The sequence below is a fragment of the Poromitra crassiceps genome, assembly GCF_964638095.1.
Source record: "Poromitra crassiceps genome assembly, chromosome: 2".
Taxonomy (NCBI): Eukaryota; Metazoa; Chordata; class Actinopteri; order Beryciformes; family Melamphaidae; genus Poromitra; species Poromitra crassiceps.
The window spans coordinates 64,367,832-64,388,953 of NC_139624.1; the positions used below are offsets into that span (position 1 = coordinate 64,367,832).

The 21,122-nt window shown below is 43.8% G+C and overlaps 1 protein-coding gene across 4 annotated transcripts in view; it reads left to right on the forward strand.

The window, feature by feature from the left end:
- The window catches only part of LOC310789783 (rho GTPase-activating protein 12-like), a 118,761-nt gene extending 98,514 nt beyond the window's left edge, over window positions 1-20,247 (forward strand). For 2 of the 4 annotated variants that reach the window (XM_083651463.1, XM_083651466.1), the window contains 15 exons: window positions 757-882; window positions 6,675-6,749; window positions 9,616-9,690; window positions 10,085-10,146; window positions 10,329-10,410; window positions 12,094-12,198; window positions 12,318-12,416; window positions 13,053-13,155; window positions 13,295-13,414; window positions 14,562-14,660; window positions 15,037-15,114; window positions 15,351-15,485; window positions 17,699-17,804; window positions 18,556-18,726; window positions 19,209-20,247. In XM_083651463.1, the coding sequence (XP_083507589.1) occupies window positions 757-882; window positions 6,675-6,749; window positions 9,616-9,690; window positions 10,085-10,146; window positions 10,329-10,410; window positions 12,094-12,198; window positions 12,318-12,416; window positions 13,053-13,155; window positions 13,295-13,414; window positions 14,562-14,660; window positions 15,037-15,114; window positions 15,351-15,485; window positions 17,699-17,804; window positions 18,556-18,726; window positions 19,209-19,461 (1,689 nt within the window). In that variant the 3' untranslated portion in view covers window positions 19,462-20,247. The remainder of the gene's footprint in view (window positions 1-756; window positions 883-6,674; window positions 6,750-9,615; window positions 9,691-10,084; window positions 10,147-10,328; window positions 10,411-12,093; window positions 12,199-12,317; window positions 12,417-13,052; window positions 13,156-13,294; window positions 13,415-14,561; window positions 14,661-15,036; window positions 15,115-15,350; window positions 15,486-17,698; window positions 17,805-18,555; window positions 18,727-19,208) is intronic. The other 2 variants (XM_083651464.1, XM_083651465.1) reach the window with 2 other exon arrangements.
- Window positions 20,248-21,122: the final 875 nt, after the last annotated feature.

Here is a 21,122-nt window from a genome sequence, read left to right on the forward strand (position 1 = left end):
GGTGGATCTTATTGCCAGTGACTTAGAAGACAGTAACGGGCCTGTGAGGTAGTGTTTCTTGCTCTCCAATGGTGCTGTGGCCGGCGAGAAGAGAGGTAGGGGAGATGGAGAGACACCGATGGGTACTGTAGTTGCATTGTGTCTGTGGTCTAGCTTTACATGCTGCACAGTAAAAATCTAGTTTTTAAAAATGTGGTGGAAAAAACGGCAGCAAAAAAATCAAATAGCAGAAACATGCTCTGAGAAAATCAACATATTAACTGCACTATAGTCTGAGTTACTTCACCTCAAATAAGGTATATTATGCTAATACTTCTTCCCAGATGAAAAGCTATCCTGTTTGTTGGTGGTATTGAATGTACAAATGTCTAGTGTACATACTGCTTCCATTAGAATGACAAAATAAAAACATATTCTAAAATCACCACTTTAAAAACCAGGAGACAAATGTTCATGTAAATAAAAATGTAGAAACCCTGTCAAAGAAACAAATAAAACAAAAATCATAGCAAATGACTAATACGCAAGAGAAAAAATCTGTATAATAATAGCAGTAAATATAGATTGTATTGATGATACATAATTTTATTGCAGTCAAGAAAAGAGAGGATTTTTCCTGTTTTCCCAGTTCTACTATAAACATGTTTCCCTCTCTCAAGTGCAAGTCTCCCTCCCTCCCTCCCTCTCTCTCTCTCTCTCTCTCTCTCCCTCCCTCTATCTCTCTCTCTCTCTCTCTCCCTCCCTCTATCTCCACAGTACAACATCTCCCCTCCTCAGTCCAGTGAGATTCCCAAGAGTCGCAGTCTGGAGCGGAAGCAGCAGGATCCCATCGTCCTCACCAAGTGGAGACACAGCACCTACGTCCTCGACCTCAACGACAAGGTGAGCCCACGCTCTGAGCTCAGTATTCATACTCTGCGTGTCCACTCTGAGCTCAGTATTCACACTTTGCGTGTCCACTCTGAGCTCAGTATTCATACTCTGCGTGACATGTCCACTCTGAGCTCAGTATTCACACTCTGCGTGACATGTCCACTCTGAGCTCTGTATTCACACTCTGCATGACATGTCCACCCTGAGCTCAGTATTCACACTCTGCATGTCCACTCTGAGCTCAGTATTCATACTCTGCGTGACATGTCCACTCTGAGCTCAGTATTCATACTCTGCGTGTCCACTCTGAGCTCAGTATTCACACTTTGCGTGTCCACTCTGAGCTCAGTATTCATACTCTGCGTGACATGTCCACTCTGAGCTTTGTATTCACACTCTGCGTGACATGTCCACTCTGAGCTCAGTATTCACACTCTGCATGACATGTCCACTCTGAGCTCTGTATTCACACTCTGCGTGTCGTGTCCACTCTGAGCTCAGTATTCACACTCTGCGTGACGTGTCCACTCTGAGCTCTGTATTCACACTCTGCGTGACATGTCCACTCTGAGCTCTGTATTCACACTCTGCGTATCCACTCTGAGCTCAGTATTCACACTCTGCGTGACGTGTCCATTCTGAGCTCAGTATTCACACTCTGCGTGACATGTCCACTCTGAGCTCTGTATTCACACTCTGCGTGTCGTGTCCACTCTGAGCTCAGTATTCACACTCTGCGTGACGTGTCCACTCTGAGCTCAGTATTCACACACTGCGTGACGTGTCCACTCTGAGCTCTGTATTCACACTCTGCGTGACGTGTCCACTCTGAGCTCAGTATTCACACTCTGCGTGACGTGTCCACTCTGAGCTCTGTATTCACACTCTGCGTGACGTGTCCACTCTGAGCTCAGTATTTACACTCTGCGTGTCCACTCTGAGGCAGTATTCACACTCTGCGTGACGTGTCCACTCTGAGCTCAGTATTCACACTCTGCATGACATGTCCACTCTGAGCTCTGTATTCACACTCTGCGTGACGTGTCCACTCTGAGCTCAGTATTCACACTCTGCGTGACGTGTCCACTCTGAGCTCAGTATTCACACTCTGCGTGACATGTCCACTCTGAGCTCAGTATTCACACTCTGCGTGACATGTCCACTCTGAGCTCAGTATTCACACTCTGGGTGTCCACTCTGAGCTCAGTATTCACACTCTGCGTGACGTGTCCACTCTGAGCTCAGTATTCACACTCTGCGTGACATGTCCACTCTGAGCTCTGTATTCACACTCTGCGTGTCCACTCTGAGCTCAGTATTCACACTCTGCATGACGTGTCCACTCTGAGCTCAGTATTCACACTCTGCGTGACATGTCCACTCTGAGCTCTGTATTCACACTCTGCGTGACATGTCCACTCTGAGCTCTGTATTCACACTCTGCGTGACGTGTCCACTCTGAGCTCAGTATTCACACACTGCGTGACGTGTCCACTCTGAGCTCAGTATTCACACTCTGCGTGACGTGTCCACTCTGAGCTCAGTATTCACACACTGCGTGACATGTCCACTCTGAGCTCAGTATTCACACTCTGCGTGACGTGTCCACTCTGAGCTCAGTATTCACACTCTGGGTGTCCACTCTGAGCTCAGTATTCACACTCTGCGTGACATGTCCACTCTGAGCTCTGTATTCACACTCTGCGTGACGTGTCCACTCTGAGCTCTGTATTCACACTCTGCGTGACGTGTCCACTCTGAGCTCAGTATTCACACTCTGGATGTCCACTCTGAGCTCAGTATTTGCACTCTGGATTAGAGGTCGACTGATTAATCGGCCGGCCGATTAATTGGGGCCGATTATTGGCATTTTTAATAAATCGGCATCGGCCTCTGCCTTGCTCACAAGGCCGATTTTTTATTATAGTTATTATTATTTATTATTATTATAATTATTTTTATTATTGTTATTGTTTTTGTTATTATTATTTAGCGGGGGTTCCTATCTGGAAGAAACTAACATTGTAGTGTTAAACTCCACGGAGAAAGGCCGGTTTACAAGTGTTTACAGTGTGGCTGCTCACCCCTCCCCCTTCCTTGGCTTTGGCTGCGGTGTCTGTTCAAAGGAGTGTGGAGTCCTCCTCACTTCTGATACATGCTTGCTAGATCTTAAACTAAGAAAACTACGGTAAGATTCGCACTCCTAGCTTTCAAAGCTCAATATACTCTCACTCACTCTTATAAGTTTACTGTCTGTAACGTTAACATTGATTGGCGGCCCGCAATTTGCGGGGGGACGCATATCATTAGAAACTGAAACAACCAGACGCAAGCCAGATCAACTTGTCTCAAGCGACGAGTCATTCCAATGTTTAAGCAGGTTGCATTAATGTGGGTTAGAGATTCAACAAGGGGGAGTCCAAAAGCTAGCGTTGACGCTACTTGTCAACAGTGTTTTGCTGAAGGAACAGCTTCCTAGTAGTAGGCTAAATAGCTCCGTGTGTGTGTGCGTGTGTGCACGCTCGCGTGTGTGTTTACTGTTTAATGAGATAGCGTAGCATTCCTCCTACAGTCTACCCGAGCCTGTCAAACGTTCATACAAACGTAACATACGAAAACATGTCTTGGGACAGTTGTTATTTAATGCGTGAAAACGTTTTGAGCTCATGCAACCTGCTGTAAATAATGTTGGATTGACTCGTCGCAGACGGACGATTGGACTGGCTTGCGTCTACGTTATGTTGTCATTCTTATCAACCCGAGCGTTTCACAGTAGGCTTCATGCATCCCCCCTGGCTGCAATCATAGCGTTACAGACAGTAAACGTATAAGAGTTAGTGAGAGTAGACTATATAGGCTATTGAGCTTTGAAAGCTAGGAATGTGAGTCTTCTCATGCACCCATAAGCCTACTGTAACGGTTTCCTCACTCACCTCACCATCATCTTTTGCAAACACACTTCTCCCATCAAATGACAGCAAATCTAAACAGTTACATTATTATTATTATTATTATTATTATTGTTAATGTATAACAGTGCATGAATGAGTTTTCTGACATACTGCTCTCTCACTATAGCCTACCAGCCACTACTGAAATATATACCCGGCATAACCCAATGTATTTTTCTATTTAATAAAAAGAATAATCAGAAACATGTTACTGTACTGGCTAAGATAACATCTTATATTAGATGTAGGCCTACAGTATAATGTTATATTCGATTTTCAATGTGCATGAATGGATAATGGAAATCTAGGCTACTAGATTTCTTAAAAAAAATATATATATATTGCAGGAGATTTTGGCACATTTTTTGGGGGCGCTACCCACACGTTTAGCTGTGTGTTTCTCATTCCATGAATGCACAATCCTTACAAGTTGTACCCTGTTGTAAAGGTGACTAATCAGGCTTTCCAACGATATAAAATACAATACCAATTGGTATTATTAAAGGGGAGAAATAATCGAGCAAAATAACGTTTCCGAACTTTTTTTGAGGAGTTTATTTTAATCGGATTTTATCGAATGAAAAAAATAATAATAATCGGCATTATACGGTATATCGGCCATCGGCCGCCCTGCTCTCTAAAGATCGGCATCGGCCATTGAAAAAGCAATATCGGTCGACCTCTACTCTGGATGTCCACTCTGAGCTCAATATTCACACTCTGGATGTCCACTCTGAGCTCAATATTCACACTCTGGATGTCCACTCTGAGCTCAATATTCACACTCTGGATGTCCACTCTGAGCTCAGTATTCACACTCTGGATGTCCACTCTGAGCTCAATATTCACACTCTGGATGTCCACTCTGAGCTCAGTATTCACACTCTGGATGTCCACTCTGAGCTCAATATTCACACTCTGGATGTCCACTCTGAGCTCAGTATTCACACTCTGGATGTCCACTCTGAGCTCAATATTCACACTCTGGATGTCCACTCTGAGCTCAGTATTCACACTCTGGATGTCCACTCTGAGCTCAATATTCACACTCTGGATGTCCACTCTGAGCTCAATATTCACACTCTGGGTGTCCACTGTGAGCTCAATATTCACACTCTGGATGTCCACTCTGAGCTCAGTATTCACACTCTGGATGTCTCTATATGGATAGGTCAGGACAAGACAAGTGGAAGACTGAGTGATGTCTTCTAGATACAGAACTGGACAACAACACTCTATTCTGATGGACACAGGTGGTCTGGCACACTCTTCGTGTTGTCTTTCCATGACCGCTCTTATTGTCAGCTAGTTTAATCCCAAGTGTTATTGACGCCTCCAGGTCAGAGCAGCAAGGGCTCGTCAATGGCTTAATCTGTCACTACAGTGTTTTCAGAGAGCCAAGGAACAAGGCTGGTGGATTAGACCAGTGTAAAGCAGGTTTACCTCCCCCTGTTTTAATGAACACGTTTCTGTGAATGTTTTCCCCAACACTGTAAAGAAACAGAACAAATAGTGTTGTTGTTGTTGTTTTAAGTTTGTGCCTAGTTCTAGCTTGTCATTCTCCTTGCCATGGTGTCAGTGTAGTTGAAGATATCAGGGTTGTTTTCCTGCATTCAGAATAATCCATTTTGCTGTAGTATGAAAAACAACTTCCAGAGACTTGAAAATTGAGTAAACAGAAACAGGACACCTTCATTTGGCTTTGTCAAAATCTCTGTTTTATTGTTCCCTAGTTGAGTGTTTTCATATCACTGAGTGAATTATGCTCAGTCACCTGCCACCCACAGGAAGAAATAGAGGCATCCACCAAGAACTAATGTCACCATACAGACTTTATTGTCTCATCCATGTCTTTTATTTAGGGCATCTGTGTTAGGCAGGACAGCTGTTGTAAAGTTTGTATTAAAGAAATTGGTAAAGGCCCATTCACACTTAGTGACGACTATATGATAAAAACAAAACAATATGCTGTTGCTCAAGCGTTCACACTACAATGATATCAGCGACGAATATTCAAAGAAAAAACGGACCATGATTACTTTTAACTACATGCTTTTATTTGACTTGCTCTAAAGTAAATGACGACAGATTCACTTCACCATGGCTAACACACGTTTCAACAGGCTACAGGAGGGCTCTGTTATGTCCCGGTCATGTTGAAAACATAGGATAATAGCGCATACTGTCAGGTTGGCGAAGAGATTATGCTATTTTTTTTAGCATCATGCTAGTAATTGGTAGCGAGTTAACTAACTTCCAGGTCAGTAAACAGCTTTACCACTAATCCCAAGAGCTCTTCCAATCCCGACCGGTAACATTATGTCACGTTTCTTTTCATGTTTAGAGGCGATGCTCTTTGTCAAACAGTGTTGGTTTTCTCTGGACTTATGTAATCAGTTCCTTAGCAAGCAACATGCCATCACTGCAGTGAACTGATGACTTCTCCCAGCCCTTCTTTGTAGAAATTTACTTTGATTGGTGGAAAATGTTTTATCGTTGTCTCTCACCAGAGAAATCGCTCTGAGAGGGAACCAAGAATATGGTTATAGTTATAGTTGTCGTCGTTTTGGATGTTTTATAGTTACAATTGTAGTGTGAATGTGAACACAGACATTCTATTGAGTTCTAATGATTTGAATCTAGTTCTCTTTCAAGTCATGTGAACGGGCCTTATTTATCTTTATAGTTATCGTGCTAGATGTTAATGGGCCTTAAAGGTTAGGGAATTTTTGGGGGAAATTTAAAGTAGACGTAGACAGAAGTAAATAGGCTGTAACTCTACATGGTCTCCTTAAACTTTTCTGCTCTTTATGGTATTTTAGGCTAATGCTGTCAATGGTTTTGTTGCAGTTCTCATTCAAACTGTGGCGGTTCGGTTCTGAGCCGCGCAGGAGGAGATTCCGTCTGTCTGTGTACTGTGATAAAGTTGGTACCGCCCCTCTAGCCTCTCCTCTCTCACCCCTCCTCCAATCCAGCGCTCAGATGGTCTGTTCTGATTGGTTGCTGTTGATTGTGTCCCGACAGAATGCATTGTTTAACAGCTGTGTCAGCTCAATCAGATAATATGATAATCAAAGCGATGCGTTCACTCAATCAAAGATGTCTGATTTCCCTCCTTTGTCACCATAGAATGTACTTTGTCTTAGCCATTAATCTGATGATACACAGATGGAAAGAAGCACTCTATGCTCTCTCTCAATTAACACACTACCCTCAGTGGCTGTTGTCATGGCCGCCTGCACCTGAAAAGCATGTTCTTTGCCCATTGGCAACACAAACCCAAATCCTAACCCACCCTCACTTAATCCTTCTCTTCCGACTCCTTGAATTAACACCCAGTATACTCTTCTGATTCCACCCCAGGTTCCTGATCCATTCACATCTCCTCACTAACCACACACTAGGGATGCACGATATTGCTTTTTTTTTTGCCAATATCCTATATGCTGATATTTTCCAACTCATTTGGCTGATGCTGATACAGTATATATGCGTGCATTTTTTTCCACCTAATTTCAGAGAGCATCAAGTCTTTCCTGTAGTGGAAGTAACACATTATTATGCCTACTCCTATCATGATGGCCCACTGGGCTGGCAGATGTAGTCATAAATCCAACGCTTTTCAAAATGTACACATTCACTGGGCAAAATAAGAAAATACTTCAACTTAGGTTATGTACTGTATGTTCATTTTCGTAAGCATCGAGCATTTGTGCATAATTAAAGCGTAATTTTATGTCTGTCATATCTTAACACGTTCACTGCCAATGACGTATTAATCCGTCAAAAAAAATCCAACGGTTGACTGCCAATGACGTATTAATACGTCAAAAAAATGAATTTTTTTTTTTTGACCGTGGGATGTGCATCTAACCCTTTTACATCTCTTATATAAGTATTGGACGTGTACAACGTGTACAACCCATTCCACCGACCCACTAAGTGGCGACAGTGCTCTCCCAGACTAGAGGAAGGCAAGCAAAAAGCAGTGTGAGGAAGCCATTCTCGTGAAAATGGAAACGCTTTCGTTTTCGCGCTGATTGCTGGCGGTGCGGGATTGCAAATTTGCATAATAGATTACGGGTGGAACACACTTTGAAACACGCAGCATAAATAAGACCAGAATCGCAAAAGCTTCATCAAAGCTCTCAACACAAACCACAAGAAACGAGCGAGCCGATCCAGACTTGCACAGCGGCCGCCAGCAGACAGGCAGCAGCAGCAGAAGCAGTGAGCCTGGTGACGCGAGGTTACAGCAGCAGCAGCAACGAGCTTGTGACATGCCCGCTGCAGCCAAGAAGAACACACACGGAGGGAGGAGTTTGAAGTAGAGGGGTGTTTCCTGCTGTTATGGAGGAAATTACTGTTCAAAACTATTGTTTAGATGTCTGACGTCTTACTGATGCCAAAAATGAATGGTTAAAGTGACTGTTCTATCGAATTTCACAAAAAGCCGTTTATCTCAGAATAATTTTTCTGACGCTGAAACCATGCTGTATTCAACTGCTAATGCTTACATAACTACTAACTCTACAAACTAACTCTTTTAGACAGAGAAAGCACACATTCTATTAGTTCTTTTGAGATATTGTGTGTTCACAAAATCTTAGCAGAAAAGAATCCTCGGGTCTTGAAAGATGAGCCAGAATCCTCAAAAAAACCCTCTGGCAGAACCTACCTACAGTAAAAAAAACGGCTGGCAGTGAATGTGTTAACACATTGACTGCCAGCCCTTTTTTCAATGCTGTAGGTAGGTTCTGCCAGGTTTTTTTTTGAGGATTCTGGCTCATTTTACAAGAGCCGAGGATTCTTTTCTGTTAAGACTTCGTGAACACCAATCATCTAAAAAGAACTAATAGAATGTGTGCTTTCTCTGTCTAAAAGAGTTAGTTTGTAGAGTTAGTAGTTATGTAGATATTAGCCGTTGAGTACAGCATGGTTTCAGAGATTTTCAGAGAGTTTTGAGATAAATGGATTTTTAGAACCACCTCACGTGCCTGTGATTATGGGTGCCCTTGGGCAAGTCTGTATACTGTATTGTGTGTGTGTGTGTGTGTGTGTGTGTGTGTGTGTGTGTGTGTCTCCAAACTCCTCCCTCCGTCTGTGCTGCTGCTGCTGGCTCCTGCTGGCTCCGCAGCCGCTCTCGGGCAGTCTGGATTACTGTAAAACGGGGCTCGTTCGTTTCTTGAGGTGTCGGCTGAGAGCTTTGAAGAAGCTTTTGCGATTCTGGTCTTATTTATGCTCAAAGGTACTCGAGCGTGTGTGTGTGCGCGCGCGTGTGTGTGTGTGTGTGTGTGTGTGTGTGAAATCGAAAGCGTTTTCGCCCAGCTATTTCCTTGAAAATTAGAATGGCTTTCTCCCGCGGACCCGCGGCTGTTTTTTGCTCGGCTTTGTCTCTGTCTGGAGAGCACTGTCGCCACCAGCTGGTCGGTAAAATAGATTATACACATTCTCTTCCTCCAATATTGGTATAGGAGACGTAAAAGGTGTTGATCGATGTCCCACCGTCAAAAAAAAAAAATGTTTATGTAAGCCGAGATATCTCGTCCTTGGCACTCAACGGTTGGATTATGTAAGCCGAGATATCTCGTCCTTGGCACTCAACGTGTTAAGACATTTTCATTTATTTTTCATATACGGTATATAATATATAATATTTAATTTTAAAGTCTTTATCAGCCAATACCATTCATGTACGATATCGTGCATCCCTACCACAGACTGTCACATGTCTTAGCTAGCTATTAATGATTGGTCTCATCATACTGACCCTGTTGCCTCTCGTTGGTAGGAGTGTGCTCCGGCGCCCAAGCCAGCCTCTCCGGACTCTGACTCCTGCCCCTCATCTCCCAAGCACCCCTCGACCGTTAGTATCCCAGCATGCATTGCACTGCACTCAGTTATCCTGCTTCTACCTGCATCCTATAGTGCTTTCAGTCCATCTTCTATGCACTGCTTCCACTTTCTCTCATCTCCTGAATGTTTCAGTATGTCACATTGTAATTGCTATAGTGCTGCATACAACTGTGTCACGGGTGTCTTCTTACCATGGCAATGCAGATAAATCAAGTGTTTGGTGCCCCCTGCTGGTGGTGTTGGTACATTACATTACATAGGTAGCACAGCCGCTTTCAATCTTGCTCTCTATCCCAATTTGCTCCTCAAGCGTGTGCGTGTGTATTTGTTATTGTGTGTATTTTCATGTTTGTGTGTATAGTAATCTTCTCCTCATGGCTCTCTGTGTGCGTCTCCCTCCTCAGCCTTCAGAGAAGTGCGGAGTCCTCAATGTCACCAAAATCACAGAGAATGGAAAGAAAGTCAGGTAGGTCTCGATGAGTAGAGAATTAATGATACTGCATGTAATTATACTTATCTTATTATTTGCAAGCTGGACTGACTGTGTAAGCCTGGGTTGATTCAGTGTTAAGCAATGTTTCTATGAATGATCAGAGTCAGAGACAGGTTTGCAGGCCAGTAATGCCAATGTTTCATTGTGATTTACAGGAAGAACTGGACCTCGTCATGGACGGTGCTGCAGGGTTCCTCTCTGCTCTTTGCAAAGGGTCAGGGAGGCAGCACCAGCTGGGTATGTATGCCTTCATCGCCCCCTGGAGGCCACCCTCCTGTTTGCCCCAAGTTTCTGAGCTTTTTATCATTCCATTTCTGTATTTCTCTGTCTTCCCTCCTTATTTCTGCATAGTCACCTGTCCTTTTACCTGTTTTCTATGAAGTTCGTCATCCTTTCTTTATTGCTTTTTCCCTCTTCTCTCAAAACTCTCCCTACACTGCTTTTCCTCTCTTCCCTCCTTTCCTCTCCTCTCCTCCCCTCTCCTCATCTCTCTCCTCTCATCATCTCCCTTCTTTCCTCTCTCACCTCTCCTCTCCCTTTCCTTCTGAAGCCATACTACCGAGGCGGCTCCATCCCAGAGTTGCTCCTCACGCTGCTTAGCAACTGGAAGCGCTCGGTCAAGCCCCGCCCCGCTGTCTCCTATGTGAACTGTAGGCCTGTCCAGGCTGCCACTGTATGTCCCCTCTCTCTGCATGTGTCCCCTCTCTCTGCGTGTGCTGGCTCCCCCCGACTGCATTTCATCCCTATTCATTCAGCCCTGTTCCCTCACTAACGTTACTGCCTCACCTGACTGGGGAGGAAGGGGGGGAGTATGACTAAACATTTCACTTCAGAGAATGCTTGAGTTTGCAGGAAAGAGGAAAGTGTGCAAAGAACAAGGTTCCCACAGACTTTGAAAATCCTTGGAAGCTTGTAGATTTGAGACAATTAAAATAAGGCATTAAAAGTCTGAATGGATGGCCTTGAAAGCACTTCATTTTATTAAAATATAGCACCCAAATTCATGCCTCAGCTCCTAGCATCCCCACTTCACATTCTGAGGAAAACGCTGTGATGGATGTTTGTGCGATACAGCAGCAGTTTTAAAATGAATGATTTCAGGACTTCTTGACCTTTATTCTGTAATTTGCTACTGTTGTGTCAGCTAGAATTAGCTAGACATATTCTCTGTGAAGCCCTCTGAGACATGCTTGTGAATTAGGGCTATATAAATAAACGTGACATGTATACTGAGATACTTGCAGTCCTCCTCTAATGCTGTTTAGAGGAGTTTGTTATGCATATAAGATAATGCATAAAAAAAGAGATGTTATTAATTTTGACCAATGTCATGTCTTACCTCAAACCAATTTGGTGTGAATTTTACCAAACAAGACCTTGAAGGCAATGATAAAGGCTTTGATTCCATTCAAGTTAGTGTGGGAACCCTGAAGGAATCTAAGCAAGAAGGGAGATATGTCTGGAGCAAGCATGTGTTTATTGATATGCTCTTTACACCAATAACAAGAATAACAGTGTGTTTGCCTTCCTTGTAACACAATACTAAATATGTAACACAGGTGTGTGTACTGTATGTGTGTAAATATGAAGAGTTCCAAATTAAAATGAGTGTAAAATGTGACCTCTAATCAAAACAAAATGCTAGGATGAAAGTAAAATTCATTCATTATCGTTGCTATCTTGAGCCCCCCCCCCCCTCATTTTTTAAAACCATTTTAAGCATTAACTACCCATGGTTCAAAATATTGAGCAAACATCAGGCAGCAGTTTTTAATTCACAAACAATATCTATCATAAACTCTTCATATGATCTCTTGTTAACTTGAACACACCCTGCTTACTGAAATAACGCTATCCTCTCATCTCTTTGTCGTGTTGGAAACCCGACTCTTGATTCCACTTCCTCGCTGTTGATTTCAGAAGTTCGGCAGTAACCAGTCGAAGCCCGAATTCACTGTTGATCTGCGAGGCGGGTCGGTGGAGTGGGCCTCCAAGGACAAGTCCAGCAAGAAACACGTCATCGAGGTACATCACCATTTTGCTTGGGGCCTTTTTTTTTTCTTTTTTTTTTAAGTGGTCGTTCTGATATCTAAAAGTTCAGAACAGGCTAGATCACTCTGACATTTGACCTCCTTCGCCCCCAGCTGAAGACCCGTCAGGGGACGGAGCTGTTGATCCAGTCAGAGATAGACAGTGTCATCAACGATTGGTACCGGGCCCTGACCGAGACCATCAGCACACATGTGAGTGGATGTTCATGTTGACTTCTAATATAATTCATAAGAGATAACACTCCTGAGCTCAAATAAACTGCTTACTGGTGTAAAGCTGTTCCAAGTGGACCTACAGTAAAGCTGACAGCATCCAGGGTTCCAGTCCTTGACATCTTATGAATTGAAATCCTTGAAAGTTTGTGAATTTGAGAGGGGCAATCAATGCCTTTGTCTATTATATTTGAAAATAGACATAAATAGACATGGGTAATTAAAAGTGCTTCAATTTATATATGTTGTGCAAGAATACACATTTATTTTGATACATCAAATTTCTTTTACTTAGAAATTGTACTTAGAATTAGAAAATTGGCTACGTTCCGCTGTCTGCATGTGTCTCCTGCCGTCTGTGTGTCCTTGTTTCCCGCTCCACCTGCATCGAGAGTGCAACAGTCACGTGTGTGCATGGGTGATTGAAGTTGAATGATGCAGCTTAAAGAGCGGCAAGGAAGCACTAACAGTAATTAACCTTGATCCATGTCTCCAACTATGCCGTGTTGGGTCCTTGAATTTGAGGGAATTGGGCCTGGAAAGTCCTTTAAAAGTCCTTGAATTTGTTTAAGGTGTGGGAACCCTGAGTCTGACTGTCTCTCTCCTTGTGTGCAGGCCTGGGAGTCAGATGAGGCCATCGAGGAAGACATGCCCGAGTCTCCAGGGGCCGAGAAGCAGGATAAGGAGAAAGACCACCGGGACTCCAAGAAGAACAGAGGTGAGACGGGATGAGAACACAAGGATGATCAATAGTCCCTTATGTCCACTGCAACCAGTGTGAACGGCAGAGCTGTTTCAACTTTGAGTATTAACTTGTCCATTATTAGTTGCACTCATATGCCACCTGTTCTCCTCAGTGATGAAGACCTCTGTGAGTATGGACTCGTCAGACCAGAAGAAAACCAGGGTGAAGCTGAAGAAGTTCCTGACGCGGCGACCCACCTACCAGGCTGTCCGAGACAAGGGCTACATCAAAGGTAAGTATCCTCTGCCTGCCAGGCTGCAGTAGAGACATTAACACATTGAGTGCCAAGGACGTCTGTGGACGTCCTAAAAAAAAGTAACGAGAAGTGCCAAGGACGTCTGTGGACGTCCTAAAATCATAATTCATATTATTCCATAATTCTGCTGTTTAAGGTCGTACCCAGCCAGTGAGCATGAATCCCTTCAAGGGATCACACGGCGCCACCTTAAAACTCTACACGGGAGCTGCGCCACCCACCTCAGATCCTTTACTTTGTGCAGGAGAAAGCGGAGAAAGCCGTGATCAGAGAGACACCGACGCATGCTGCAGCCAGAGCCACACAGATTGCTCTGTCCGCAGCCGACAGTTGGCTGCGATCCGAGCCCACAACTGAGCTCCTCCGCCTCTGTCTATCCGCCTGCACACAGCCCCTCCACACGACCACCCGCCAGAAAGGCAGCACCCGAAGCCGAACGGCCAAACCTTCTCCCTCAGTCCCGCCTGCCATTTCCTTGTTGCGCTGAAATCCGCCCGGGGCAAAAACGGAGGCTGCGAAGACAGACTGTGTGCGTGTGGGGAGGAGCCCGCAGCTCAGGGGTGGAGAGGGGGGAAGGGGGGGGGTGGGGCACGTAGGCTGCACAGAACCACACCACGCCACCACATCAGAAAACACCAGCCAGAGTCAGTGAATGCGCTTGAAATTAGAGTGCAAAAAGTATTCATAAAAGTGACTTTATCTTGAAAAGTAAAAAAAGACAGCAGAAAACCCTTGAAAGTGCTCTTCTTTCAGAGGCTGTCATTTCATAATGGAACTGTCTAGAAACAAAATTTCTTCTTTGAAAGAAGCAGGAGTGTCCAATGTTTCATTAGAGTCCAACCCTGTCCATATAGCCCTAATAGAAAAAATTCTATAGCTGTTTTCAACTGAATGGAAGTGAATCTGGCACAGGCTCCAGACAATTTTACTGAAGCGCTGTGGCACTCAATGTGTTAAAGGGATGTTACAGCTGTTAATCCATGTTCATGGCAATGATGAAACTCATATCCTGGTGGTCACGGTCTTGTCATTGTTGCTCTGCATAGTATGTTTCTCTGTATTGCTACCTAGTGCTTGAAATTATTGTAAAGATGAATGCACCTGCGTGTTTGTTGTTTCTCAGATCAGGTGTTTGGCTGCAGTCTGACCAGTCTGTGCCAGCGGGAGAACACGACCGTGCCCAACTTCGTCAAGATGTGTATCGACCATGTAGAGAACACAGGTATTAGCAGCACCCATCTCCCTATATCTCAGCTCCCATCTGATCTCTTATCACACTTAGTCTTTGCAAAGCGCAGAATAATGAAATATGCGCATGATCAGGGATGCGATCATAGGCACAAGAAATCGGGGAAGATCTCTCTTAAATAGGATGCCTGTCCCTTCAGCTCAGTTTTCATGTAAACTTGGTTGACATCAGTTCATAACATCAGTTCATAACATTCCAAAAACTTGAAATTGTGAGGGGGGGAAATCCTTTGTAATAATACATATAGAGAAAGTATTTTGGTCCTTAGTCTCCATCCTCCTTTTCTCATTACACTCACACTGCTTTCTCACATGCCTTCTCTCCTCTCCTCTCCTCTCCACTCCTCTAGCTCTCAGTATCGACGGCTTGTACAGGGTGAGCGGGAACCTGGCAGTGATACAGAAGCTGCGCTTTGCTGTGAATCACGGTAGGGCTCCTGTCAGCTGTCCACCTAAACAAACACACCCTCCTCTATGCCACCAGGTCGTCCACAGTGGCAGGGCATATACGCCGAGCTGTCAACACACCCCGATCTGTACAATGCTTCACGGGGGATTTTTGTTTTGTTGTAGTTCACACTTGATTTACATCAACTACTCTTGTTTTCCTCGTTGTCTCTTTCTCTTTCTCCATCTCCTTGCTTCTCTCCCTTCGCCGCATCAGATGAGAAGGTGGATTTGGATGACAGCAAGTGGGAGGACATCCACGTCACCACCGGGGCTCTGAAGATGCTCTTCAGGGAGCTTCCTGAGCCGCTCTTCACATACGGATCCTTCAACGACTTTGTCGACGCCATTAGTGAGTAGCTAGGACCAGTATGCAAGTATATGGCATGTGATACATGGTATACACAGGGTCAGAAGTGAGAAATGCTGCTAAAAATGTATGTTGGGTGGAGAAATCAATAAGGATCACCTGCCGCTAAGCTTGGATCTGTTAACTCAGCGGTGGGCAATTATTTTTCGTGGGGGGCCACATGAGAAACCCAGATTTACACTAGGGGCCAATTTTTTTCTTTGTCATGCTGTAACCTCTAATTTTATCACTCCATTAAATTATAGAAAACATACTGTGCACTTATTCAGGAAGTGTTTCAAAATAAAAAGCCAGTTTAGGTCATCTTATTAGATTTTTCTAACTACATCAGTAAAATGGTGTTTTGTCTTAGACCTCCCAGGCCAGGCAGAACCATCATGAGGGCCGCATCTGGCCCCCGGGCCGCATAATGCCCACGTCTGTGTTAACTGGTTCCATTTTGGAACTGGTAAATACCCAAGTTGAACAGATTCTTTTTTGGAAGGGTTAGGGTTTAAAAATGTATCTAAATCTGACCCTGACTTTTTACTGAATTATTCACACAGTATCTGATTCTATACAGAAAACAGTGTTGAAAACAATTAGGGTGACATGTTTCTATGAAATATTCATCAGGTCAATTATTTTGTGTTAAAAGCCCTGGTAGGTGAGCCAAAAAATACTATTTGGAAACTGAGGGGCCCTTTACACGAGGACCGTTTCTGAAAGAAACGACACAATAGCGTTTCCTTCACACCTTTTCCTTCACACCTTCTCCCTGTTTACATGAGCGCTGTTGAATTTTTAAAACGCCGTAATGTACATGCCAGGTCGCTAGGTGGCAGTGTGATCACCTTATTCTTTGCCCATACAAGGACGCTTACTGCATGACGTAATTTCGCTTTAAACGCGGAAGTAGAGTACACTTTCCGCAGTCATTTAGACTTGCCAAAAAGCTTTTTTCAAGCTAAAAAAAAAACCCAAACTGTTAAAGTTTTAATATTTGTCGGGTGAGACCATAACATATATGTGACCAGTTTATCAGAATAACGCCTATTGGAAATCTTTAACGAGCAGCGAGGACCGGGAGCGCTGACTGTGATCTGTCACCCTACTGCTACTGGCAGTGAGAAAACACTGTCGACGTGCTTTGTAACTATAACGTTAAATGCCGACCGGGTACAGCCATCGGCTCCTCGCAGCAGTAACGTTATGAACATGTAACTAACTGAAGTTGGCCGCAGTGTAGCTTAATTCTGAATGTTGCCAAACTTAATTCATACTGACGTTTTATTTGGTTGCCAACTCGCGCACGGCATCACGTGTGTCGCCTGTGCAGGCACGTCAGAGTTTCTGAAATGTGCTGTTCCAAAGTGATTACCGTAAATTCCGGACTATAAGGCGCACCGGTGTATAAGCCGCACCTTCAAAGTTGACTATTTTTTTCTTATATAAGCCGCACCGGACTATAAGCCGCGGGTGTTTTAATGTTTTTTTTTTTTTTTTTTGTGTTTTAATGTTTAATTACCATATGTAATGCTCCCATTTATTAACATTTCAACAAAACAACATAACACAACACCACCTGTGTTGTTATTTACAGTGCACACAGTGTCATACAGTGTCATACAGTGTCATACAGTGTCATACAGTGTGGTGAAAAGAGGGCAAGAGAGGAAATTAAAACAGAAGTGGCTTTATAGTTAGAAAGAGTGCTAAAAAAGAGAGTTTTTTTTTTTTTTTTTTTGAAAAAATCCATAGATAAGCCGCACCGTTATATAAGCCGCAGGGGCCAAAAAAGGCCAAAAAACGGGAAAAAAGGTGCGGCTTATAGTCCGGAATTTACGGTACATGGAGCGCTCAGCGGGGAGCGTCACCAACAATTTCACTCTGGAGGGTGGTTTTAAAATGTGTCGTTTCCTAAGCGCGAATTCGCCGTCGCCGTCTAAAAGGGAGGCACTAACGATAAAATAATTCCCCGTTTCCATAGGAAACCGTCCTCGTGTAAAGTACCTCTCAGTATACATATGCACTGACACAATTTTTATCTAAAACTATAGAGATATTATAATGTTATATCTCCATGTCTAAAACATTTTAACTGTTCTCATACTGAGAGTGACTCTTGATGCATGCTTGTTGTTGCCAAGGCGCCCACAAGATGGCGCTCTGCCCTTTGCATTCATTTGAAAGGTTTGCATGTTTCTCTGCTTCAGAATCCTCTGACTACAAGCAGCGGGTGAACTCAATAAAAGACTTAATCAAGCAGTTGCCAAAACCCAACCATGACACAATGCAAGTCCTCTTCAAGCACCTGCGCAGGTAAGAAGTAGGTCAGAATTGGGGTGTAGGGAGATAGTCTAATCAGATTGACACCCGTACCATATAGTAATACCAATACATATATTGTTTAAGCTGTACAATGAGTTTTAAATTAGTTTCATGTCGGCTCATACAAGTAATTGTAATGTATGTAACCCTTCATTGCAAATAAAGGCAGTGCAATGAGTAAACTGAGTTCTGAGTTCATTCAATACAACAAACACCACCTAACCATGGCTAGGTTGAAGGTGTATTCTCAGCCCAATGGAGCCGGGGGCAATATCATATGTTCCCGATGACATTTGAGGTTTTCCAATTTGCATTTATATGGCACTGTGTTTGCGGTAATTCAATACCTATGAAGTGGTGTTTCTTCGGGAAATTTATAGCGTGACATTCAGTGTATGGAGGTCTGCGTATATCAGCAGGCGGATTTAATCGTCTTCTTTTTTTTCTCCCCCCATGAATATGTTATTGTTTTGTGCATCTGCATGCCAGGATGTAGATTCTGTTTAAAAATGCTATTACACCTTTGCCTGGAGCATTCAATATTGTTGCAGTGCGTTGAGAGGCTGAGCGAGTTCGGGCCCTCAAGATGTTGGGTGTAAAGACTCCTTGTAATAGTTTTAGATGAAAACCCTGAAGGGAGATGGAAACCAAAGGATCACCAAACAACAAAACAGAGCCATGTATGACACATTACCTGTTGAAATGGCCTCATGTTGAGCTTCCCTCTCTTCCCCCACCCCAGGGTGATCGACCACGGAGAGGCCAACCGCATGACCACCCAGAGCGTGGCTATCGTGTTCGGGCCCACCCTGCTGCGGCCCGAGACAGAGACGGGCAACATCGCGGTCCACATGGTGTACCAGAACCAGATTGTGGAGCTCATACTGCTGGAGTACGAGGGCATCTTCGGCAGGTAGGAGGCGCCAGACGAGAAAAGGACGGCCCGGCTTTTTCCAACACGGACTTCTTTTTCTTTCTGCCCCCCGTCCCCTTTTACTTTGACTGAACTGAACATTGCAGAGGACCAAGCAGTCGAGAGAAACACATACCTTCATTGATAATAAGGTGAAAGAATTAAGAAAGCCACAACGCGTGACAACACTTTGCACTTAAAAAAATACGTTTCTGAGATTAATTGAAAAAATAAAAAATGTACAGATTTCACTTACTTTTTTCAGTTGCCATTCCTGCTGCAAGTAGCGGGCTGGACGTTGGACTTTGGGGGAGTTTAGGCGGGTGGGTCTCGCAGGCCGGATGGCGGCCATTATTGCAGTCACTGCGGAGTTCAGAGTGGTGCAGTGACGACGTCTGCGTGTGATTTGGTGGATTTCGAGTATTCAGGTTTTTGTTTTTTGTTTTTTTACATACACTGGATCCCCCCTCCCCCTCGGCCAGTAATAAGAACTTCAAAGCGGTGCCGCACGAAAACCCCGCCCTCAAGAGGAGCGCGGCGGGACTTTCGGTGGCGCGCTTCTTCTGTGGTATCAGGAGGCCAAAGCCCGGTTGGACAGGACCCGCCGAAGGAAATGAGCTGAATCTGAACTGGATTAGGTATCTGTGTTGTGGAGCTGTGTCTGTGATGTGTAACATGAGGCCCTCTGTAGTGATGGACAGAGTGAGAAAAAACTACAAATCAGTGTTATGTTAACGGGGCTGTCTTTCATTCTATGAATAAAGGAAGAGGCACTTGGATGAACTGGAGCATAGTTATGGTCTGTGTCCCCCTCCCATAGATCACTGTTACCCCCTCCCCCCACCTCTCAACAGTGTTAACCCTTAACCCTGTGACATGGTCAGCGTGTTCGTCCCATGACTTTGAATGAGGGAAGAAAACCCTTATTTGTTTGTATGAGTGAATTAACGTAAATGGAATAAAACCCAAGCACAAGAGTCCCCGTCTTACCACTGTGTACAAATGTGCGTGTCGTGTAGTCTAACGTGCTTCGGTGCAGTTTCTGTTTAGTGACGGGCCGTCGTATGAAGTCAAGTTCAGTAAAGTGTTTGGTTTCTCGGTGACGGGCGACACCACTGAGCTCCTGGTGTTACTGGAACAAAGTGAAATGGAGAAGAGAAGTGGACTTCTGGGAAGTGCGGTCCTAACGTTACCACTTCACCCCCGTTGTTTCTGATCTTCGCTGACCCTTCTCCTCACCTAAGCTAATGTTAATAAAGAGTATTCGGAGAAGGGGAAATGGTACTGAAATCATTTCAAAGGTTGTTGTATGGAATCTAGAATGCAAAAAAGAGCCTTTAAAAAAAATACTTTCAGAGCATATGTACAGTAAAAGGAAATAATTGTTTAAATTTGCTATAGTATTTGAGGTATGTATGCTTTGATGGTGAACCAGTGAAAGACGACTTTGATTTTGTAAATCTGAATTAAAACATAACAATACACAGATTGTGGAAAAAAGACACGATGGACTGTTTCTTTTTTGAAGGTGTATCTGGACTTTTTCCGCATGGTCAAACTGCACATTTTGAATGTAATTTTCAGGCTAACTGCTGTTTGTGACATTGCTATGTCTAATAAAAAAGACAAAGTAAATGTGCAGACTCTTAACTGCTTTATTTCCAGTGCTTTTCATATGTGGAAATGTGTAGATGAATGAAATGAAAGAGAGTGATCAAGTAAAGAAAGGTGGCTGTTTAACCTTCAATCAACCCTGAAGGTTCACCTTTCTCATATTTAATTAGATAATTGAATTCATCTACTCAATGCTGAGAACTTCGTCATTGAATTGAGTGGTTAAGCTTTCACGTCTCAATCAATTATGTCCCTACCTGTTAATTATGAAATGAATTGCGATATATTTCTTGAGATTTCTGAGATGGCACCACAACCCCTAACTGCTCTGCCTCAATTAATCAGATTTCTTCGTTCTTAGAAGGTGGGCTTTGTCGTTTCTCCTCGGGTAAAACGCGGCTGCAGGCCTGAAGGGTGTGGATTAATTGATGTCTAATTAGGTAATTGCCATGGTGCCAGTTTTGATTAAGAAGTGCGACGCGAAGCTGGTGCTGAGCAAAGCCGCTTCCTGCGGCCGCACGGAGTGAAAGGCTCTATTTAGCTTTCCCCTTTATTTTCCTGCCGGGTGTGTGTGTGTGTGTGTTCGGTCTGATGTGCCCTCCGCCTTACCATCCACAGGGTTCCCACGGGTCCTTGAAATCCTTGAAAGTTTGAACTTGGGGGGAGGGGGATCAAGGCCTTGAAGGTTTTTGAAAATAGACATAAATATACGTGGGTCATTGAAAGTGCTTGAATTTAATTATTTTGTGCAAGAATAGAAATTTCAGTTTTTTTTTACTTAA